We start from the raw sequence: 16,556 nt of genomic DNA on the forward strand, positions 1-16,556 counted from the left end.
AGCCTTAAATCAAACTCTAATCCATTCTTAAGCAGCATTTTTCTTGCTCTGCCTATCAGTGAATTTCAATGATCATGGATGAAATATTTTTTGTGTGTACATGGTGAAATTGACATTTATCAACATTTATGAAGAAAAAGCTAACCCTGCTAAGTCTGCTTTTGAGGCATCCTCCTTCCAGAGACTGAGCTGGCTGGCACCAGAGCAGAGCTGGAAGAGGACAAAGAGGGCTTCTGGGAAGGATCAGCAGATATAGGGGCCTGGAATAATGCTGCCTCCTTCCCATGCATCACACTGTTGCACCATCCTGCATTCACTTTGGAGCAGCCATCTCTTGTTAATGGCTCCATGAATTCCTATGAGACACTTGATTAGGCTGCCCCCAGCTGTGTAGGGGAAAGGCTTGACTAGTGCTGAAACCATTCCTGTCCTGTAGGAAAAACTAGCCTTCTCCTGCAAGTGTCAGCTGAAACCTGGAATCTATATCCAGCCCAGAACTGCTCAAAGCCCCTTCCTGTTACTGCATCAGAAACCCCTGAGCTCCATCATGTTGGCCAGAAGGGACCATCGGAATCATCTAAGTGGTAGGACATTCCAAAAGCATGGCACAGGCCAGAGAATGTTACCTGGCGATTCCGCTGCCGAGCCCAGCGGTTTGTGATTGAATTGGAGCACACTACTGAATCAGAAAGCCAAGTCCTGCAGAGATTCCCTTCCATTATGGAATGAGATGGCAGGTGTTTTGCATGCAAGAGTGATTTCTCTCTCTCTGTCTCTCTCTGCACAGGCATGAATGCAGCTGTCCGGGCTGTGGTTCGAGTGGGTATCTTCACAGGAGCCAAGGTGTACTTTGTTCATGAGGTTGGTACGATTGTTTCCTTCTTGGATGGCTTCCCCACCTCTGCTCTGAACTGCATCTAGCTTTGCTCTCATTGGGATTTTAATAACGTAATGTCTCCACAGTACATGAATCATTATAAACATAGCCAGTTGTGTCTAGAAAAATCCCCATGGCAAAGGGCGATAGAAAGGGAAATCTCTTTTGATTTTCATGGGGTGCTTGACGTAATATCTTACAGTTAATCCTTGGCCTCCACCCTAACTCCCTGCCCCAAACCAGAACCTACATCCCTGTACCCCAGCCTGCTACCCCAAACCTAAACCAGAACCTGCTACCCTAAATCCCAATCCTCTGGTCCCCAGCACCGCAATTCCATCAGCAGCCTGCACCCCTGCAGTAACCTCAAAGACCCATTCTGCGTCTAGACACAGAGCCACTGAGAGACCAGGACCTCACCTGAGACTAAGACTCACTGATTTAATCAGAGTCGGGGACGGAGTGGATATTTTGACATTTATTTTGTGATGTCTCCATGGGACATACTGCTCTTAAAGGTTCTATGTTAGTTTTACTGTCTTGCCTTGTATGAAAAGGAAGCCGGCTTTAGATATGAGGAGACATCTGCCACATGGGAAGAGGAATAGTGAGAAACAGGGAGAATATATTAGTTATCTTGAACTGCAGCTTATTGTTCATTATTAATATCGTCTATCCATCTATTACCACGTTCCCATATGTCTGTCCATCCATCCTTTCCTACATGTACCCATCTTTCCATTGCTCTATCTATATCTATCAGCATATTTATATCCATTCATTTCTACATATACTCATCTAGCTATCCATCATCATAAATACTCACGTAGCCATCATTTCTAATATGCCCATCATCATGTTATCAGGGCAGCAGTGGCAGATGACTGTTACACCAATGACAGGTTTCAGAGTAACAGCCGTGTTAGTCTGTATTCGCAAAAAGAAAAGGAGGACTTGTGGCACCTTAGAGACTAACCAATTTATTTGAGCATGAGCTTTCGTGAGCTACAGCTCACTTCATCGGTGCTGGAAATGGCCCAACTTGATGATCACTTCAGATAAGCTATTACCAGCAGGACAGTGGGGTGGGAGGAGGTATTGTTTTATGATCTCTGTGTGTATATAAAGTCTGCTGCAGTTTCCATGGTATGCATCCGATGAAGTGAGCTGTAGCTCACGAAAGCTCATGCTCAAATAAATTGGTTAGTCTCTAAGGTGCCACAAGTACTCCTTTTCTTGTTACACCAATGTTCCCTCTAATTTTTTACATCCATGTGCGGAATGAATTTTGTTATGTGCACCAATATGGAGGTGATGTGTGGCGGAGGTGGGGCCGAGGGGTTTGGAGTGTGGGAGGGGGTTCAGGGTTGGGGCAGAGGATTGGGGTGCGGGGAGTGAGGGCTCTGGCTGAGGGTACGGACTCTGGGGTGGGGATGAGGCTGAAGGGTTCAGGGTGTGGGAAGGGGCTCAGGACTGGGGCAGAGGTTTTGGGCGGTGCAGGCTCTCAGATGGGGTCAGGGATGAGGGGTTTGGGGTACAGGCTGCCCCAGGCTGCAACAGGGAGAGAGGACTCCCCCCAGCCCTCGTTTGCTGGAGCAGCTCGGGTCCAGGGGAGAGGGCTGTCTCTCCCTGGCCGTGGCAGCTCCGGAGCTGGGAGAGGGCTGCCTCCTCTGGCACCTTTGCAGCCCTTGATAGCCTGCTGAGCAGCTTAGAGGGAATTTAGCGTTACACGTTTCTGCTTCCTAGTGATTGTAATTATGCTTCATGCTGGGCTAAAGGAGAAGATCAGGAAAGGTGTGGAAGGGGAGGGCAGTAAGCGTAGGAGAAAGCAGACTGGAGCAGAGAGAAGCTGTAGGCTCAAGCACAGGAACACTCCCAACTCCATTGTATGCCAAGGGAACCTGCACCGCACTTTCACAAGATGAGCCTGGGAGCTTAAATTGAGAGCCTTGCTAGACACTGAAGAAGCGAGTTTTTACCCATCAAAGCTTAGGCCCAAATAAATCTGTTAGTCTTTAAGGTGCCACCAGACTCCTCGTTGTTGTTGCTAGACACTAAAAATCATGGACAGAATAGACACTGGATTTTTGGCTGATTACAACAATTTATAACCCACTAACAAACCCCCCCGCTCCCCCCCCCAAAAAAAAAACAACAAAAAACCCACCTGCTTTCCCCCACACTTTCCTCCCTGTAACTGGAGAGGTGTTAACAGGCCACTTCACCTGGAATGGTCCCTTGAAATATGTGTTAACTACTTGTGCTAAACAATCTGTTCCACCTTGTAATTAGCTGTGACACTTAAAGCTCCTCTTCAGATCTGGGAAACTTACTTGTAAGCTCGAAAGTTTGTCTCTCTCACCAACAGAAGTTGGTCCAATAAAAGATGTCTCATTGTATTGCCAGTCTGTTATTTGCTTACTATCCTATATTGTGTGCCTGGACCGCCAATATCCAATGTGGACGTGTTTCCTACTCAGAGTACTTTGTTCAGAACCAAACTCAGATCTACTGTTGTCTTAGAATCATAGAATATCAGGGTTGGAAGGGACCTCAGGTCATCTAGTCCAACCCCCTGCTCAAAGCAGGACCAATCCCCAATTTTTGCCCCAGATCCCTAAATGGCCCCCTCAAGGATTGAACTACTACCCTGGGTTTAGCAGGCCAATGCTCAAACCACTGAGCTATCCCTCCCCCCTCTTCAGTTCTCACCCTCTCTGGGTCTACCCAAAATGGTCTGAGCAATCCTCTGAGTCCACAACAGGCCAGTGAGATACAGGTTTTGAAATCAGCAGCTGCTGGGATTGTTGAAACCCTGCAATGGACTGGGTGGGCTTTGGGCAAGACAGTACCTCTGTGTGGGGCTGGAGAGGTGTCTGTGCTGGGGAAGGGAGTGCTCCTCTGAATGTTAATGGTTCCATTCAGTTTGAGGCTCACTCTGCTTAATTCTCCTCCCCAGTTCCTGTGGGCACCCTCTGTCCATCCATCACCATAATTGTCCATCTATCTCTCCAAGCGGTAACTGGCGTCGCAAAGCCTTCGGACTTGCCCCTAATCTCTCTCCTGTGCCTTCTGTTCTAGGGTTACCAAGGACTGGTGGACGGCGGTGACAATATCAAGGAGGCCACATGGGAACGTGTCTCCATGATGCTTCAGCTGGTAAGTCCTGGCATGGATCCCCTTGCTGGCTGTGAAAGGGAGCCAGCGCTTTACAAAGGAGCCAGGCACCCAACTCTCACTGAATTTCAGTGGGATTTGGAGACCTAAGGGCTAGATTTTCAAATGTGCTTAAGGGGCTTTGGAACGTATGTCCCCATTGAAAGTCATGGAATCCTAGACTCTCAGGGTTGGAAGGGACCTCAGGAGGTCATCTAGTCCCACCCCCTGCTCAAAGAGGACCAACCCCAACTAAATCATCCCAGCCAGGGCTTTGTCAAGCCTGACCTTAAAAACATCTAAGGAAGGAGATTCCACCACCTCCCTAGGGAACCCATTCCAGTGCTTCACCACCCTCCTAGTGAAAAAGTTTTCCCTACTATCCAACCTAGACCTCCCCGCTGGGACTTGTGCTCCTAACTGCTTTCCTCTATGTGTCCCCTTACGGCAGCATGTAGCATACAGGCACTACCCGCGTAGTAGCTACACGTGGCAGCAAAAGGCCGCGGCAGGCGGGAGGCCGCAGGCAGAAGCTCTGGCAGGTGGAATACAAGTGCACTTTTCCTCCTGCCTTATGGCACTTGGGTTTGAATCAGCGGGTAAGACACGTTACACACGAATCATGGCTGTGCCACACACCCCAAGCAAAGGGGGCAGCATGTCGCTGGGCTGCCCTAGGATTAGCCCAGGATACCTGGCAGCACGGAATACTTCCCCTTCCATGCCAGCCTGGCTGAGTTGGAGGGAGGGGGCAGGGCTGAATCCAGGCTCCGCCCACTCACATGCCCGGGAGTGGGGAGTAGAAAATCCTGCAAGCTACTTCCCACAATGCTACCTGCCGTGTGAACAGCCAGCACAGGAGAGGAGGGAGCACCTGGAGGCATACAGCAAGGCTCACCCCACCATCTAGTCCTTGGAGGCAAGCAGCTATGAGGGAACATAAAATAGGCCCAGAACCCCAGAGAGCACCATTGTCTCCATCCTGGGGAACACAGGTTAGCAACAGGGACAGGGAAATGTGCCATTAAGTCATAGTCACCACAGCTCTCTTGAGCCCAGGCTTTTGCCTTCGCTGGACCCGCCTGTCCGCCCGTGGTTGGAAGAGAACCATTGACCTTATGATGACTCTAAAGGTCATTGCAATTCCATGGAAGGGATTCCTGCCAGGAGGAAAATGATTGTAGCATCTTGCCCTTTTCTTCGGCGGGGTCACAGGCAAGGGCTCGGGAACTTGCGTGTAACGATATCCCGAGGCTGGGGTCACAATGAATGTCTGAGACCTAAAATAACGTGAAATCAGAGATGAAGGCTGCCAGCAGCCCTGCTTGTGATCGGGGACCTCGGGTCCGGTTTCACAAACAAGGACTGCAGAGGGCTGCGCCCATCTCTAAGCAGTGTGCCACCCTCGAGACGGAATCAACTGGCATTAAATCAGACCTCCCTCTCCCCCCAGCCCCCCACACGTGCAAATGTTGTTGTTTCAAACCTGATTCTAACTCTCCGGCCCGTATCTAAGGACAAAACTGACCACTCTGCAGAAATCATGCATCATTTTAAGTCCTCAAAATAAGGCTTATGTGGAACTTACACAGGTTGTAGGCCCTTGTGCTGGCCTCCCGCACAGAGGTGAACTTCGCCCTCTAAAAGGACTCGAGGGGGAATGCCGCGGGACACTGCTGCCATGGATAACTAGCTGCTTGTGTTCTAGAGCTGGGGTTCTCAATCTTTTTCTCTCTGAGGCCCCCCCCACAAGCTGAGGACTGGCCATAGTGGAGGGTAGGGGGGTGTAGCTTGCGCTACTCATGGCAGTGAAATCATAGCAGCTCCATCCACAGGCACTGACTTTCCAAAGTGCTGGGGGGTGCTCGACCCCTGGCTCTGCCCCAGGCCCCACCCCCACTCCACCCCTTTCCCCAAGGCCCCACCCCCGCCCCGCCCCTTCCCATCCCCGCTCCACCCCCTCCCCTGAGCGTGCCGCGTCCTTGCTCCTCCCCCCTCCCTCGCAGCCCCCTGCACATCGTGAAACAGCTGTTTGTGGAGGGCGGGAAGCACGGGGAAGCGCTGATCCACGGGGACCGCTGGCGGGTGGGAGGCACTGGGGGAGGGAGGGGAGGGCTGATATGGGGGCTGCTGGTGGGTGCTCAGAACCCACCATTTTTCCCCCGTGGGTGCGCCAGCCCCAGAGCACCCATGGAGTCGGTGCCTAGGCCTCTTATCTACCAGGGTACCTGCCTGCTGGGAAAGTGCCAGTGTAAAGATCAAGGCCTGGTGTAACCAAGATAGATTCAGCGTTTAAGGCTATAAGGGACCATTAGATCATTGAGTTTGGACTCCTGCAAAGCCCAGGCCATTACATTTCACCTGTGTGTTGAGGCCAATATCGTATGTTTGACATCAGCATCGTTGAGAAAGGCATCCAGTCTGGATCTGAAGGTAGCAAGGGATGGAGAGTCCACCACTTCCCTGTGGAGGTTTGTTCCAGCATCCTCACTGTTAGAAATATATGCCTTATCTTGAATTTGAATTGGTCTGGCTTTAGCTTCCAGCCCTTGGTTCTTGTCCTGCCTTTCTCTGCTAGTTAGGGAGCCCTCTCCCGGGGAAGGTACTTTTCCACTGTAATCAAGACACCTCTCAATCTTCTGGCTGATAAACTAAACACATCAAGCTCTCTCAGTTTTTTTGTCCAGCCCTGTGACTCTTTTCTGCATCCTCTCCAATTTGTCAACATCCTTTTTAAAATGTGGACACCAGAACTGTTCTCGGCATTCCCGCGTCAGTCTCACTGAGAATCCCCTTTGACTTGCAACCTGCTGGCCTCCACGCCCGATCAGCTCCTGCGACAGACCACACAACCCTCTCGGTGAGTGGGTGTGGGGGGGTTCCCTATTGACCCCCCTTCTGCCTCCATTCCAGGGCGGCACTGTAATTGGAAGTGCCAGGTGCCAGGACTTCCGCACGCACGAAGGTCGTTTGAAAGCCGCCCGCAACCTGGTGAAGAGAGGCATCACCAACCTGTGTGTCATCGGGGGAGACGGCAGCCTGACTGGTGCAGACACCTTCCGGGCCGAGTGGAGCAGTTTGCTAGGGGAACTGGTTAAAACAGGTACCGTGGTGACAAAGCAATAGGTGGAGTGGGAGGGGGTTAAGCTGTCCAGCCTGCCAGAGCGTGGCCAGGAGCCCCAGTAATTCTGGTACACGGTCTCCTCCTTCCCCTGATCTTAGTTACAAAGTAACTGGCTACCTCAGTCACTTGGGCCCCGATCCGCAAACCAGGTGCACAACTTCCACTGATTTCAATGAGAGTCAGGCACCTAAATACCTTTGAGGATCTGGGCCCTGCTCCCTCTACGATGTCACCCAGCTTCCCATGTCTTCTCCACCCCTGAAGCCCCAGGCACTCCCCAAGGGACATTGGCACATCTACGCACGCTCCAAGTGCATGTCATCTCCCCAGCTCCTGCCCCCAAGACACCCATTCACGAGTACACTCCCTTCCCGGAGACGCCTCCTAGTGTGTGTGTCTCGTCCCAGGACACCCGTCTGCCCTGTTCCCCACCCATGCACGTCCCCAAGCAGACCACAGTGGAGCAAAGCTGGGGACGGGGGCATGCAAATGCCAGTAGAGCTTGCTGGGAAGTGGGAAAAAATTTCACAAACACTTAGGGGAGGGGAAATTCACTGTTTTTCCATCCAGATGTTGTTCCTCATTCAGCTCTAGCAGGAAGTGATGGGTTTGAAGCATCACTGAGGTGGTACTGAGAATTTTCTCAGGGGCTTGGCTCACATGCTCAGACCCTAAATGATGGCCATTTGTGGGGTCAGGAAGGAATTTTCCACGTGGTCAGACTGGCAGGGATCTGTGGGGGGGTCAGGAGGGGGGCAGGGATTCCCCTTCCTCTTCAGCATGGACACAGGTCACTTGCTAGGATCATCTGTGTGTATCTCACTAAATCAATTCCTTGCCATTGCAGAGGCCTGGGGCATGGGTGGCAACTCAGTCCCTCCTGTTCTCCACGTGAGGCCCACAACAGTTTAGTCTCCTGAGGGCTGTACTTCTTTGGTCTGGTTGCTGGGTTTGGTACTGGGGTGGCAGTGTGGCGTTTTGTGGCCTGTGATGTGCAACAGGTCAGACTAGATGGGCTGGTGGTTCCTTCTGGCCTTAAGCTATGTGACTTTGGGCCTTACCCAAAGCCCCTCGAATTCACTGGGCTCTGGCTCAGGTCCTCGGTGTGCATCACCCAATGATAAGCTCACCGCAGACCGTCTGCGTTCCAAGGGGTCTGTGGAATCTCTCCGCAGGTGGCATCATGGCAGAGGAAGCCAAGAACTCGAGTCACCTGAACATTGTAGGAATGGTCGGCTCCATCGATAACGACTTTTGCGGCACGGACATGACCATAGGCACAGACTCCGCCCTTCACAGGATCATGGAGATAGTCGACGCTATAACGACGACTGCCCAGAGGTGAGAGTCTGCAACTCACCTCTTCCTTTTCAGCATCGGCAGTGCGATGCAGGGGTGTTGGGATGCCAGAGCCTAAGGGTATGTCCACACTGCAATCACGGGGTGGATGGACCAGCCTGCCCAGCACCCTGGGTAATTATAGGGCAGCTTTCTACATTAGGGACTTGGTTTTGTGTTCTGTGTCTGTACAGCGCCTTGCACAATGGGGTCCTGATCCATGACTAGGGCTCCTGGGCACTGATGCAACACAGATTATTATTAATAACGCTAATAACGAGGTGCAGCACAAATGCGTGGTGGGAGCCAGTCCCAGCCCTGAATTGCTGACAATCTGCAAAGTCAAGACAAACACAGGAGGAAAAATGACTTGCCAAAGGTCACACGGGAGAGCCAGGCATAGTACCAAGGTCTTCTGAATCCCAGTCATCCACTGGACTCAGCTGCATCTCCACAATATTAAGGCCTTGTTATTACTTAGGTTGATATACCTGCTGTAACTGTTGGGTGCACTCTCTCCTGTCTCTTGCAGTCACCAGAGGACGTTTGTGCTGGAGGTGATGGGCCGTCACTGCGGGTGGGTAAATCTTTCCTTTCTGCGCGTTTAACGGTTCTGCATTTTCACCACCTCCTGACCCTTTGGCCCAGCGCATGGGGAGGCGGGGTCCTTGCTTCACAGGAAGTGGAGAGGCTAGACAGAGGGGCCAGTCGCAGGAAAAGAAGGGCCAGAGGGGAAAGCCATCCCGCCTGTCTTTCCAACCAGTGAAGCCAGTGAAAACCCAGGGGTGGAAAAAAGTCACTCTTCACTGTAATCAAGCTGGGTCAAACTGATCCTGATGCAGAGGGGCCAGCATGAGGCCTATGCACCCTTAGGGCTTAAGTGACAAATCACTGTACTAGGCCTAGATGCTGCCTCTCTGCATTATCTCTCTCGCCCGCTATATAATAGTCTCCTCTTTCCAGCTAGGACCTTCCTAGCCTCAGATGGGATTCTCTGATGACGCACCTGCTGGGGCATTTCTCGCCCTAAGCGATTCACTGGGCCTCCACTAAACAGTGGCGTTAGTCTTACCGTTGGTCCTGTAGTTAAGGTTGTGACTCACTCACTATTTAATAAACGTAACCGCAGGGCAAGCTCCTCCGGTTTGAAGAGAAGAAAGGCTGACTCAGGGAAGGGAAAATGTCGAGTGTCATAAGGATTGGGGCCTTGATCCTGCTCCCATTGAAGACAGTGGGCCAGTTCTCAGCTGGTGTAAAATGGTGTCGCTCCATTGAAATCAAGGCTGAAATTCTGGGGCTCAGCGCACTGTCCCTTCTGACCTTGAGATCTGTGGTTGTATACAAGTTTTGTTAAGTTAGCTGCAGGTGGAATTCTCCCCTAGCACAAGGCTGGTGTCCCACATACGCCCCCATAATAGGGCTTGAATTGCCCTTCAGCTGGGCCCCTCCTGCACCAGGGTAGACATCCCCCAAGGGAAGCTGAGGGAGCTCAGTCTGCAGCATGGTCCCCCACATACACCCTGATTGTCCCCCAAAACTTCAGGAGGTTTGAAATTTCATCGAAGTTACTTCAGAAGAGAAACAGAGCACCAGGGAGCTCTGGGGTGCCCCAGGGCATTGAACAGAACTGCATGGAATAGCTTATTTTTGCATGCAAATTTGAAACCACCAAGCAGTTATTTCCAGAGTGTCTCCCTCCAGCCCTGGCCATCAACAGCAGCATCTCCACTTGCTAAGCACGAGGCGTGAACTTTAAAACTCGCAGCACGCCCCTGGCTTTCTAACCTTCATCCTTTTCTTTCGCCTTAGCTACCTAGCTCTCATAACAGCCCTGGCTTGTGGTGCCGACTGGGTTTTCATTCCAGAATCTCCGCCTGAGGATGACTGGGAGGAACACTTGTGCAGGAGGCTAATTGAGGTAACCCCAGCCAAACTTCTTGTAGGCGACTCCTGCTTGGCACAGACTTGATCCCAGATTGGGATGCCTTAAAACTAGGACGCTCAAGAGTCAGGCTCTGAGAAGGCCAGTGGTCTAGCGGTTAGGGCACTGGTCAGATCCTGGAGTTCAAGTCTCTGCTCTGCCACTGCTTCCTGTTCGACATTTGGCAAGTCACGCAGGCCCAGCTCATCAGAGGTATTTAGGTGCCTAACTCCCACTGACATCACTGGGAATTAGATGCCGAAACATCCGAGCCCTCGTCTCTCTGTGCCTGAAATTCCCCACATGAGTATTAGCATGGCTCCACCTCACAGGAGGATTGTGAGCATAAATCCACTTAAAGATTGTGAAGTGCTCAGATACTGCAGTAGTGGCGGGGGGGCATATGCGAACTGAAGCTATATTTAGCTCGATGCTTTCCTTTCTACATTTGGTCCGGTCTCCTGTTGGAAGGAGTTCCCGGGGACAGGAAGGCTAATTGATCAGGAATTTTGTGAAAAAACATTTCTCGCATCCAGGATGGGCTTTCTGGAGAGAGAGAGACACCCCTGAGTAGCCCACTGGTCTGATCTGTCAGAATCTGGCAGAGCAGAGTTTTGAACGAGGCTCTTCCATATCCCCAGGGAGTGCCCTAACCACTAGGCGATTGGCCACAGTGGTCAGTGTGCTGTCATATGCTGATCATGGGAATCAGTCTCTGTTCACAAAAAAACAGGCAGGGCCTTGGCATCATTCTGACATGGAACAAGAATGTCGACAGCTCAAAACTGTTCACAGAATGGACTTCTGCTTTCCCGGCCAGCCCTCGCTAGCACCCAGTGCTCTGCTTAGATCCTGCTTCAGCCCATGGCTGTTAGTGGGACTGGAGCAGTGCACTGCCCCTATTCTGTCCCCCTGTATGGGGGTGAATCCAATCCACAGGATGCAATTTTACACATTACATCAGTGGGTTGCTTTCTCCTTTCCCTTCCTTCAGACAAGAGGCCGGGGATCGAGACTAAACATCATTATTGTGGCTGAAGGAGCCATCAACAGGCAGGGCAAACCCATCACCTCGGAGGACATCAAAAACGTGAGTGGGGGCTGGGGTCAGCTCTGTGCTCAGCCCCGAGAACGTCTCTCCTGTGCTCTCATGATCTCCCAGAATGCATCTGTCTGCTTTCAAACTAACACGAACGCCCAGCTCCTCGGATGGTGTAAAGCAGGATTGCTCAACGGAGTGTTGGCAATTTACCCCAGCTACAGATGTGACCCCAAAAGTGCATCCCCGTTTGGTGCTGCCTGAGATGCCCAAACGGAATGAGGCGCCTGCAGCCTTCCACCCGGCTGCCTGAATGAGATCTGGAGGGCCTGGAGGCCTTAAAGATTTGCTGGTACTCTTTGCTGTCCAGCAGCTGTGCAGGGTCACCGCTAGCCAGACATTATGGCTGGGCAAGACAGGGCTCTGCTAGCAGAAAGCTTTAAAACCCGCCATCAGTTGCTGAGCTTCAGCTGGTGTCAATCGGGCCCGGTTCCATTTGAAGGCTGAGGATCTGGCCCCCAGATCTTAGTCTCCGGTGGTCTCTGCTGTTGCATGTTCACTCATGTCACAGTCTGGACTCTTGAGATAAAGATGAATCTTGTTACGGTTCCTTCCCCACTCTGAATTCTAGGGTACAGATGTGGGGACCTGCATGAAAGACCCCCTAAGCTTATTCTTACCAGCTTAGGTTAAAAACTTCCCCAAGGTACAAACTTTGCCTTGTCCTTGAACAGTATGCTGCCACCACCAAGCGTGTTAAACAAAGAACAAGGAAAGAGACCACTTGGAGACGTCTTCCCCAAAAATATCCCCCCAAGCCCTATACCCCCTTTCCTGGGGAAGGCTTGATAATAATCCTCACCAACAGGTGAACACAGACCCAAACCCTTGGATCTTAAGAACAATGAAAAATCAATCAGGTTCTTAAAAGAAGAATTTTAATTAAAGAAAAAGTAAAAGAATCACCTCTGTAAAATCAGGATGGTAAATACCTTACAGGGTAATCAGATTCAAAACGTAGGGAATCGCTCTAGGCAAAACCTTAAGTTACAAAAAGGCACAAAAACAGGAATATACATTCCCTCCAGCACAGCTTATTTTACAAGCCACTAAACAAAAGAAAATCTAACGCATTTTCTAGCTAGATTACTTACTAACCTTATAGGAGTGGTAAGGCTTGCATTCCTGATCTGTTCTCAGAAAAAAACATCACACAGACAGACAGAACCCTTTGTTCCCCACCCACTCCAGATTTGAAAGTATCTTGTCCCCTCATTGGTCATTTTGGGTCAGGTGCCAGCGAGGTTACCTTAGCTTCTTAACTCTTTACAGGTGAAAGGGTTTTGCCTCTGGCCAGGAGGAATTTTATAGCACTGTATACAGAAAGGTGGTTACCCTTCCCTTTATATTTATGACAAATCTCTTCTGTCATTTTCTCGCTTCCCTTTAGTTGGTTGTTAAACGCGTTGGCTATGACACGAGAGTTACCATCCTCGGGCATGTGCAGCGTGGTGGGACCCCCTCTGCCTTTGACCGCATCCTGGTATGAACATTTGCTATCTCCTCCATGCTTCTCCTTCAGATCCTTTTACAAACCCTGATTACCCCCATTGTGACCTTCCTTCAAGACAGAGCCAGGGGATTCCAGAGAAGAGCATGGAGTCGTGGTAACACAGGGCTGGAAGGGACCTCGAGAGGTCATCCAGTGCATCCCCCTGCACTGAGGCAGGGTTAAGCCTAGATCATCCCTGACTGGGATTTGTCTTAAAAACAACCTCCCTAGGGAACCTGTTCCAGTGTGCCACTGTTTAACCAGCGTTTCACACTGGCCCTGGCCAATTTGTGGCCCAGTGGAAAAATCTCCCTGGCCCCGGGGCTGGAGGAGCTCTTGCTCCAGCAGGGGCACAGAGCTTTTCCAGTTTTGGGGCTGAAGCGGGGGCGGGTGGGTAATGAGGGAGTGGGGGGCGGGGCCTCGGGGAAAAGAGGCACAGTGGGTGATATGGGGGGGCTGCAAGCAGATGGGGTGGGGGAGGGACTCCAAGCTCAGAGCTCCGCGGCTGCGGCCTCCAGATGGGGTGGGGAGGGGCTCCGGGCTTGGAGCTCTGGCCAGGGCTGAGAGCGCCACTGCAGTCCTGGCCAAGGCCACAGGTGTGGGGACTGTGGGGGCAGGGGGGAAGGCTGAGAGCAGCCTGCAGGGGCAGGGCCTCAGCTGGAAGAGGCAGAGCAGGGATGCTGGCCTCCCCGAGGGGAAGCTTCACCCACCACCCCTGCACATAATGCACAGTCAACCTGTGGAACTCATTGCCAAGAGATGTTGTGAAGGCCAGTAGTATAATTAGGTTCACAAAAGAATTAGATAAGTTACTGGAGGATAGGTTCATCAATGGCTATTAGCCAAGATGGTCAGGGACACGAGCCCATGCTCTGGGTGTCCCTAAACCTTTGACTGACAGAAGCTGGGACTGGGTGATGGGATGGATAACTCAATAATTACCCTGTTCTATTCGTTCCCTCTGAAGCACTTGGCACTGACCACTGTCAGAAGACAGGACACTGGGCTCGATGGACCATTGGTGACTGGTCTGACCCATTATGGCCGTTCTTATGTTATGTTGTTAGGCTGTTATCATGACCCCATGCAGCCTACTCTTCTCTCTATTAAACATGCCCAGTTCTTTCAACCTTTCCTCAGAGATCAGGTTTTCTAAACTGCATCTTTTCTGTTGCTCTCCTCTGGACTGTCTCTCATGGCAGTCTCATGGCCACGGTGCATCATGGGAAATATAGGCCAGTTGGAGAGCCCAGCCCAGAGAGGGGAATGGAGGAATAAGACACCCAAACTACAGTGTCCATGAGGGACCACGGTTGCATTTTAGAACTGAAATATTTCCGTTTTTGGACATTTAATTTTTTCAATGAAAAATCAACATTTTCCTAGAAAGCAGACACTTTTTACAAAAAAACTAGTTTAGCTGAAAACCAGATTTTACATAAAACCCCGCCCCAGCTTCAATGGCAATTTTTTTGACCAGACCTAAAAAGGACCACCACCCTCCATTCATCAGTATGGAATGAACCTCTGACCTCCAGCTCCAAATGAAAGAGCAAAAGGAGTAGCTCCATTATTTGATAGCAGTAGTAGGCTGTTATCTTCTATGTAGACTAGCCACCAATGGTAGGGCTGGGGGAAGAGATCTACTTATCCATGTGTTACACTGTGATTTTTTTAAGTTCTTCCTAAGATTCGGGGGAATCTGTATTGAGGGTATAAGTGGGAGCATGAGATATGGATGTCCAAGGAAATATAGATTCATCAAGGATTAAAGCCCCTTCTGTGTGTCTCAGGGAAGCAGAATGGGGGTGGAAGCAGTCATGGCCTTGTTGGAAGGGACTCCGGATACCCCAGCATGTGTTGTCAGCCTGTCTGGGAATCAAGCTGTCCGCCTGCCTCTCATGGAGTGTGTCCAAGTGGTGAGTATTTACCTCTCTCCACTCCAACCATGTCCAATGCGCTAGGTGGTGTACGAACATATGGTAAATGACAGCCCCTGCCCCAAAGAGTTTACAGTTTAACAGACTGGTGGATGAGACTAACAAGAGGGTGGACGGTAATAATACAACTGGATGCTTTAAAACAGATGGGCAGTTCTTAGCCAATCAGTAGCAGATATCACAACTTGCCATCCACCTGGACATCTAGGGGCCATGTTCTCTAGGTATCGTAGTGTTCCTGATGTTGACTGGCTGAACTGCTGGAGAGCAGGTATGAATTAAAGCAATCTAGTGTCTGAGGCACATGTCCCCCCACCCCTGTGGCATGGCCCCTACCCTAGGGGAGGTATCAGGTTTCAGACTTAAAATGAATGGAGCAGTTCACGCCTCTTGGAGCTCTTGTTTCAGGCTCTTTGCAGACTCCAGCAGGCCTTAGTCACTCTCAGGTCACATTTCCAAGCTTTTCTGTGCATCCACGAAAGCCAAGAATGCTATTTTTAAATGAAAACAGATTCTGATCTGAACGAACAGCCCAGGCCCATAGTGCCTTGCTCCAGACTTGCTTGTGCTTAACATGGTTTTCCGTCTGGGATTGCAGTTGAGTTAAAATGCAATTTTTAGAGACACATCTTTAGATCTTTTCTTTTTCCTGCTGCTTCCTCTTCACAGACCAAAGATGTCACGACAGCAATGAATGAGGGACGATTTGAAGATGCTGTAAACTTGAGGGGAAGGTGAGCGAATGTGCTATTTAAAATAAGATATTTAAAGGATCAGGGACCTATTGTGGCTCTAAATATACTATAATAATAATTAATAAATAAATAATCCCTAGCTCTTATCTAGCACTTTTCATTAGCAGATCTCATAGTGCTTTACAAAGGAGGTCAGTATTATGACCCCCATTAAACAGGTGGGGAAAATGAGGCACAGAGGAGTGACGTGACTTGCCCAAGGTCACACAGCAGGCCAGTGGCAGAGCCAGGAATAGCACCCAAGTCTCCTGAGTCCCAGTCCAGTGATCTAGCTACTAAGCCACACTGCACTCAGAAGAAACCAGCATTCCTCTAATGGTGCTTAATTGGGAGACTTACAAGTAGGTGAAGCTCACAGCCTCTTCCACAGCATGAAGATACTTATCTACTACACAAAAGAAAGGTACCCATTTTTACAGGGAGGGGAATTAACCATTGGAACAACTTTCCCAGGAACATGGTAGATACTCCATTGCTTGGGGTCTTTAAATCAATGCTGGACCTCCCTTTCTAAAAAATATTCTAGCTCAACCACCAGAGCTGGGCTGGATGCAGGACTCACTGGGAGAGGTTCTCCGGTCTGTGTGATGCAGGAGGTCAGACTAGATGATCAGAATGGCCCCTTCTGGCCTTGAGATCTGACTCCCCCTCCTTTCTTGCAGGAGCTTTCAGAATAACTGGAACGTTTACAAGTTGCTGGCTCACGTGCGCCCGCCCTCTACAAAGGTACGAAACAAACGAGAGGTGGCTCCTCGTCCATTTTCTTTACGGTCTGCGCAGCTGTGTGTGCATCAGGGCTGGGATTTTCAAAGAAGGCTAAGGGAGATAGGCATCCAACCCGCCCTGTTAGTTTT

General features: G+C 50.6%; 1 protein-coding gene across 3 annotated transcripts in view; it reads left to right on the forward strand.

The window, feature by feature from the left end:
• Nucleotides 1–787: 787 nt before the first annotated feature.
• Nucleotides 788–16,556, forward strand: part of PFKM (phosphofructokinase, muscle) — a 31,606-nt gene continuing 15,837 nt past the window's right edge. The window contains exons 1-11 of one of the 3 annotated variants that reach the window (XM_077838520.1): nucleotides 788–861; nucleotides 3,959–4,036; nucleotides 6,947–7,136; nucleotides 8,333–8,498; nucleotides 9,028–9,072; nucleotides 10,305–10,413; nucleotides 11,411–11,506; nucleotides 12,906–12,998; nucleotides 14,801–14,926; nucleotides 15,617–15,681; nucleotides 16,365–16,428. In XM_077838520.1, coding sequence (XP_077694646.1) covers nucleotides 790–861; nucleotides 3,959–4,036; nucleotides 6,947–7,136; nucleotides 8,333–8,498; nucleotides 9,028–9,072; nucleotides 10,305–10,413; nucleotides 11,411–11,506; nucleotides 12,906–12,998; nucleotides 14,801–14,926; nucleotides 15,617–15,681; nucleotides 16,365–16,428 — 1,104 coding nt within the window. In that variant the 5' untranslated portion in view covers nucleotides 788–789. The remainder of the gene's footprint in view (nucleotides 862–3,958; nucleotides 4,037–6,946; nucleotides 7,137–8,332; nucleotides 8,499–9,027; nucleotides 9,073–10,304; nucleotides 10,414–11,410; nucleotides 11,507–12,905; nucleotides 12,999–14,800; nucleotides 14,927–15,616; nucleotides 15,682–16,364; nucleotides 16,429–16,556) is intronic. The other 2 variants (XM_077838522.1, XM_077838521.1) reach the window with 2 other exon arrangements.

Source organism: Eretmochelys imbricata, chromosome 20, assembly GCF_965152235.1.
Source record: "Eretmochelys imbricata isolate rEreImb1 chromosome 20, rEreImb1.hap1, whole genome shotgun sequence".
NCBI classification, from domain to species: domain Eukaryota; kingdom Metazoa; phylum Chordata; order Testudines; family Cheloniidae; genus Eretmochelys; species Eretmochelys imbricata.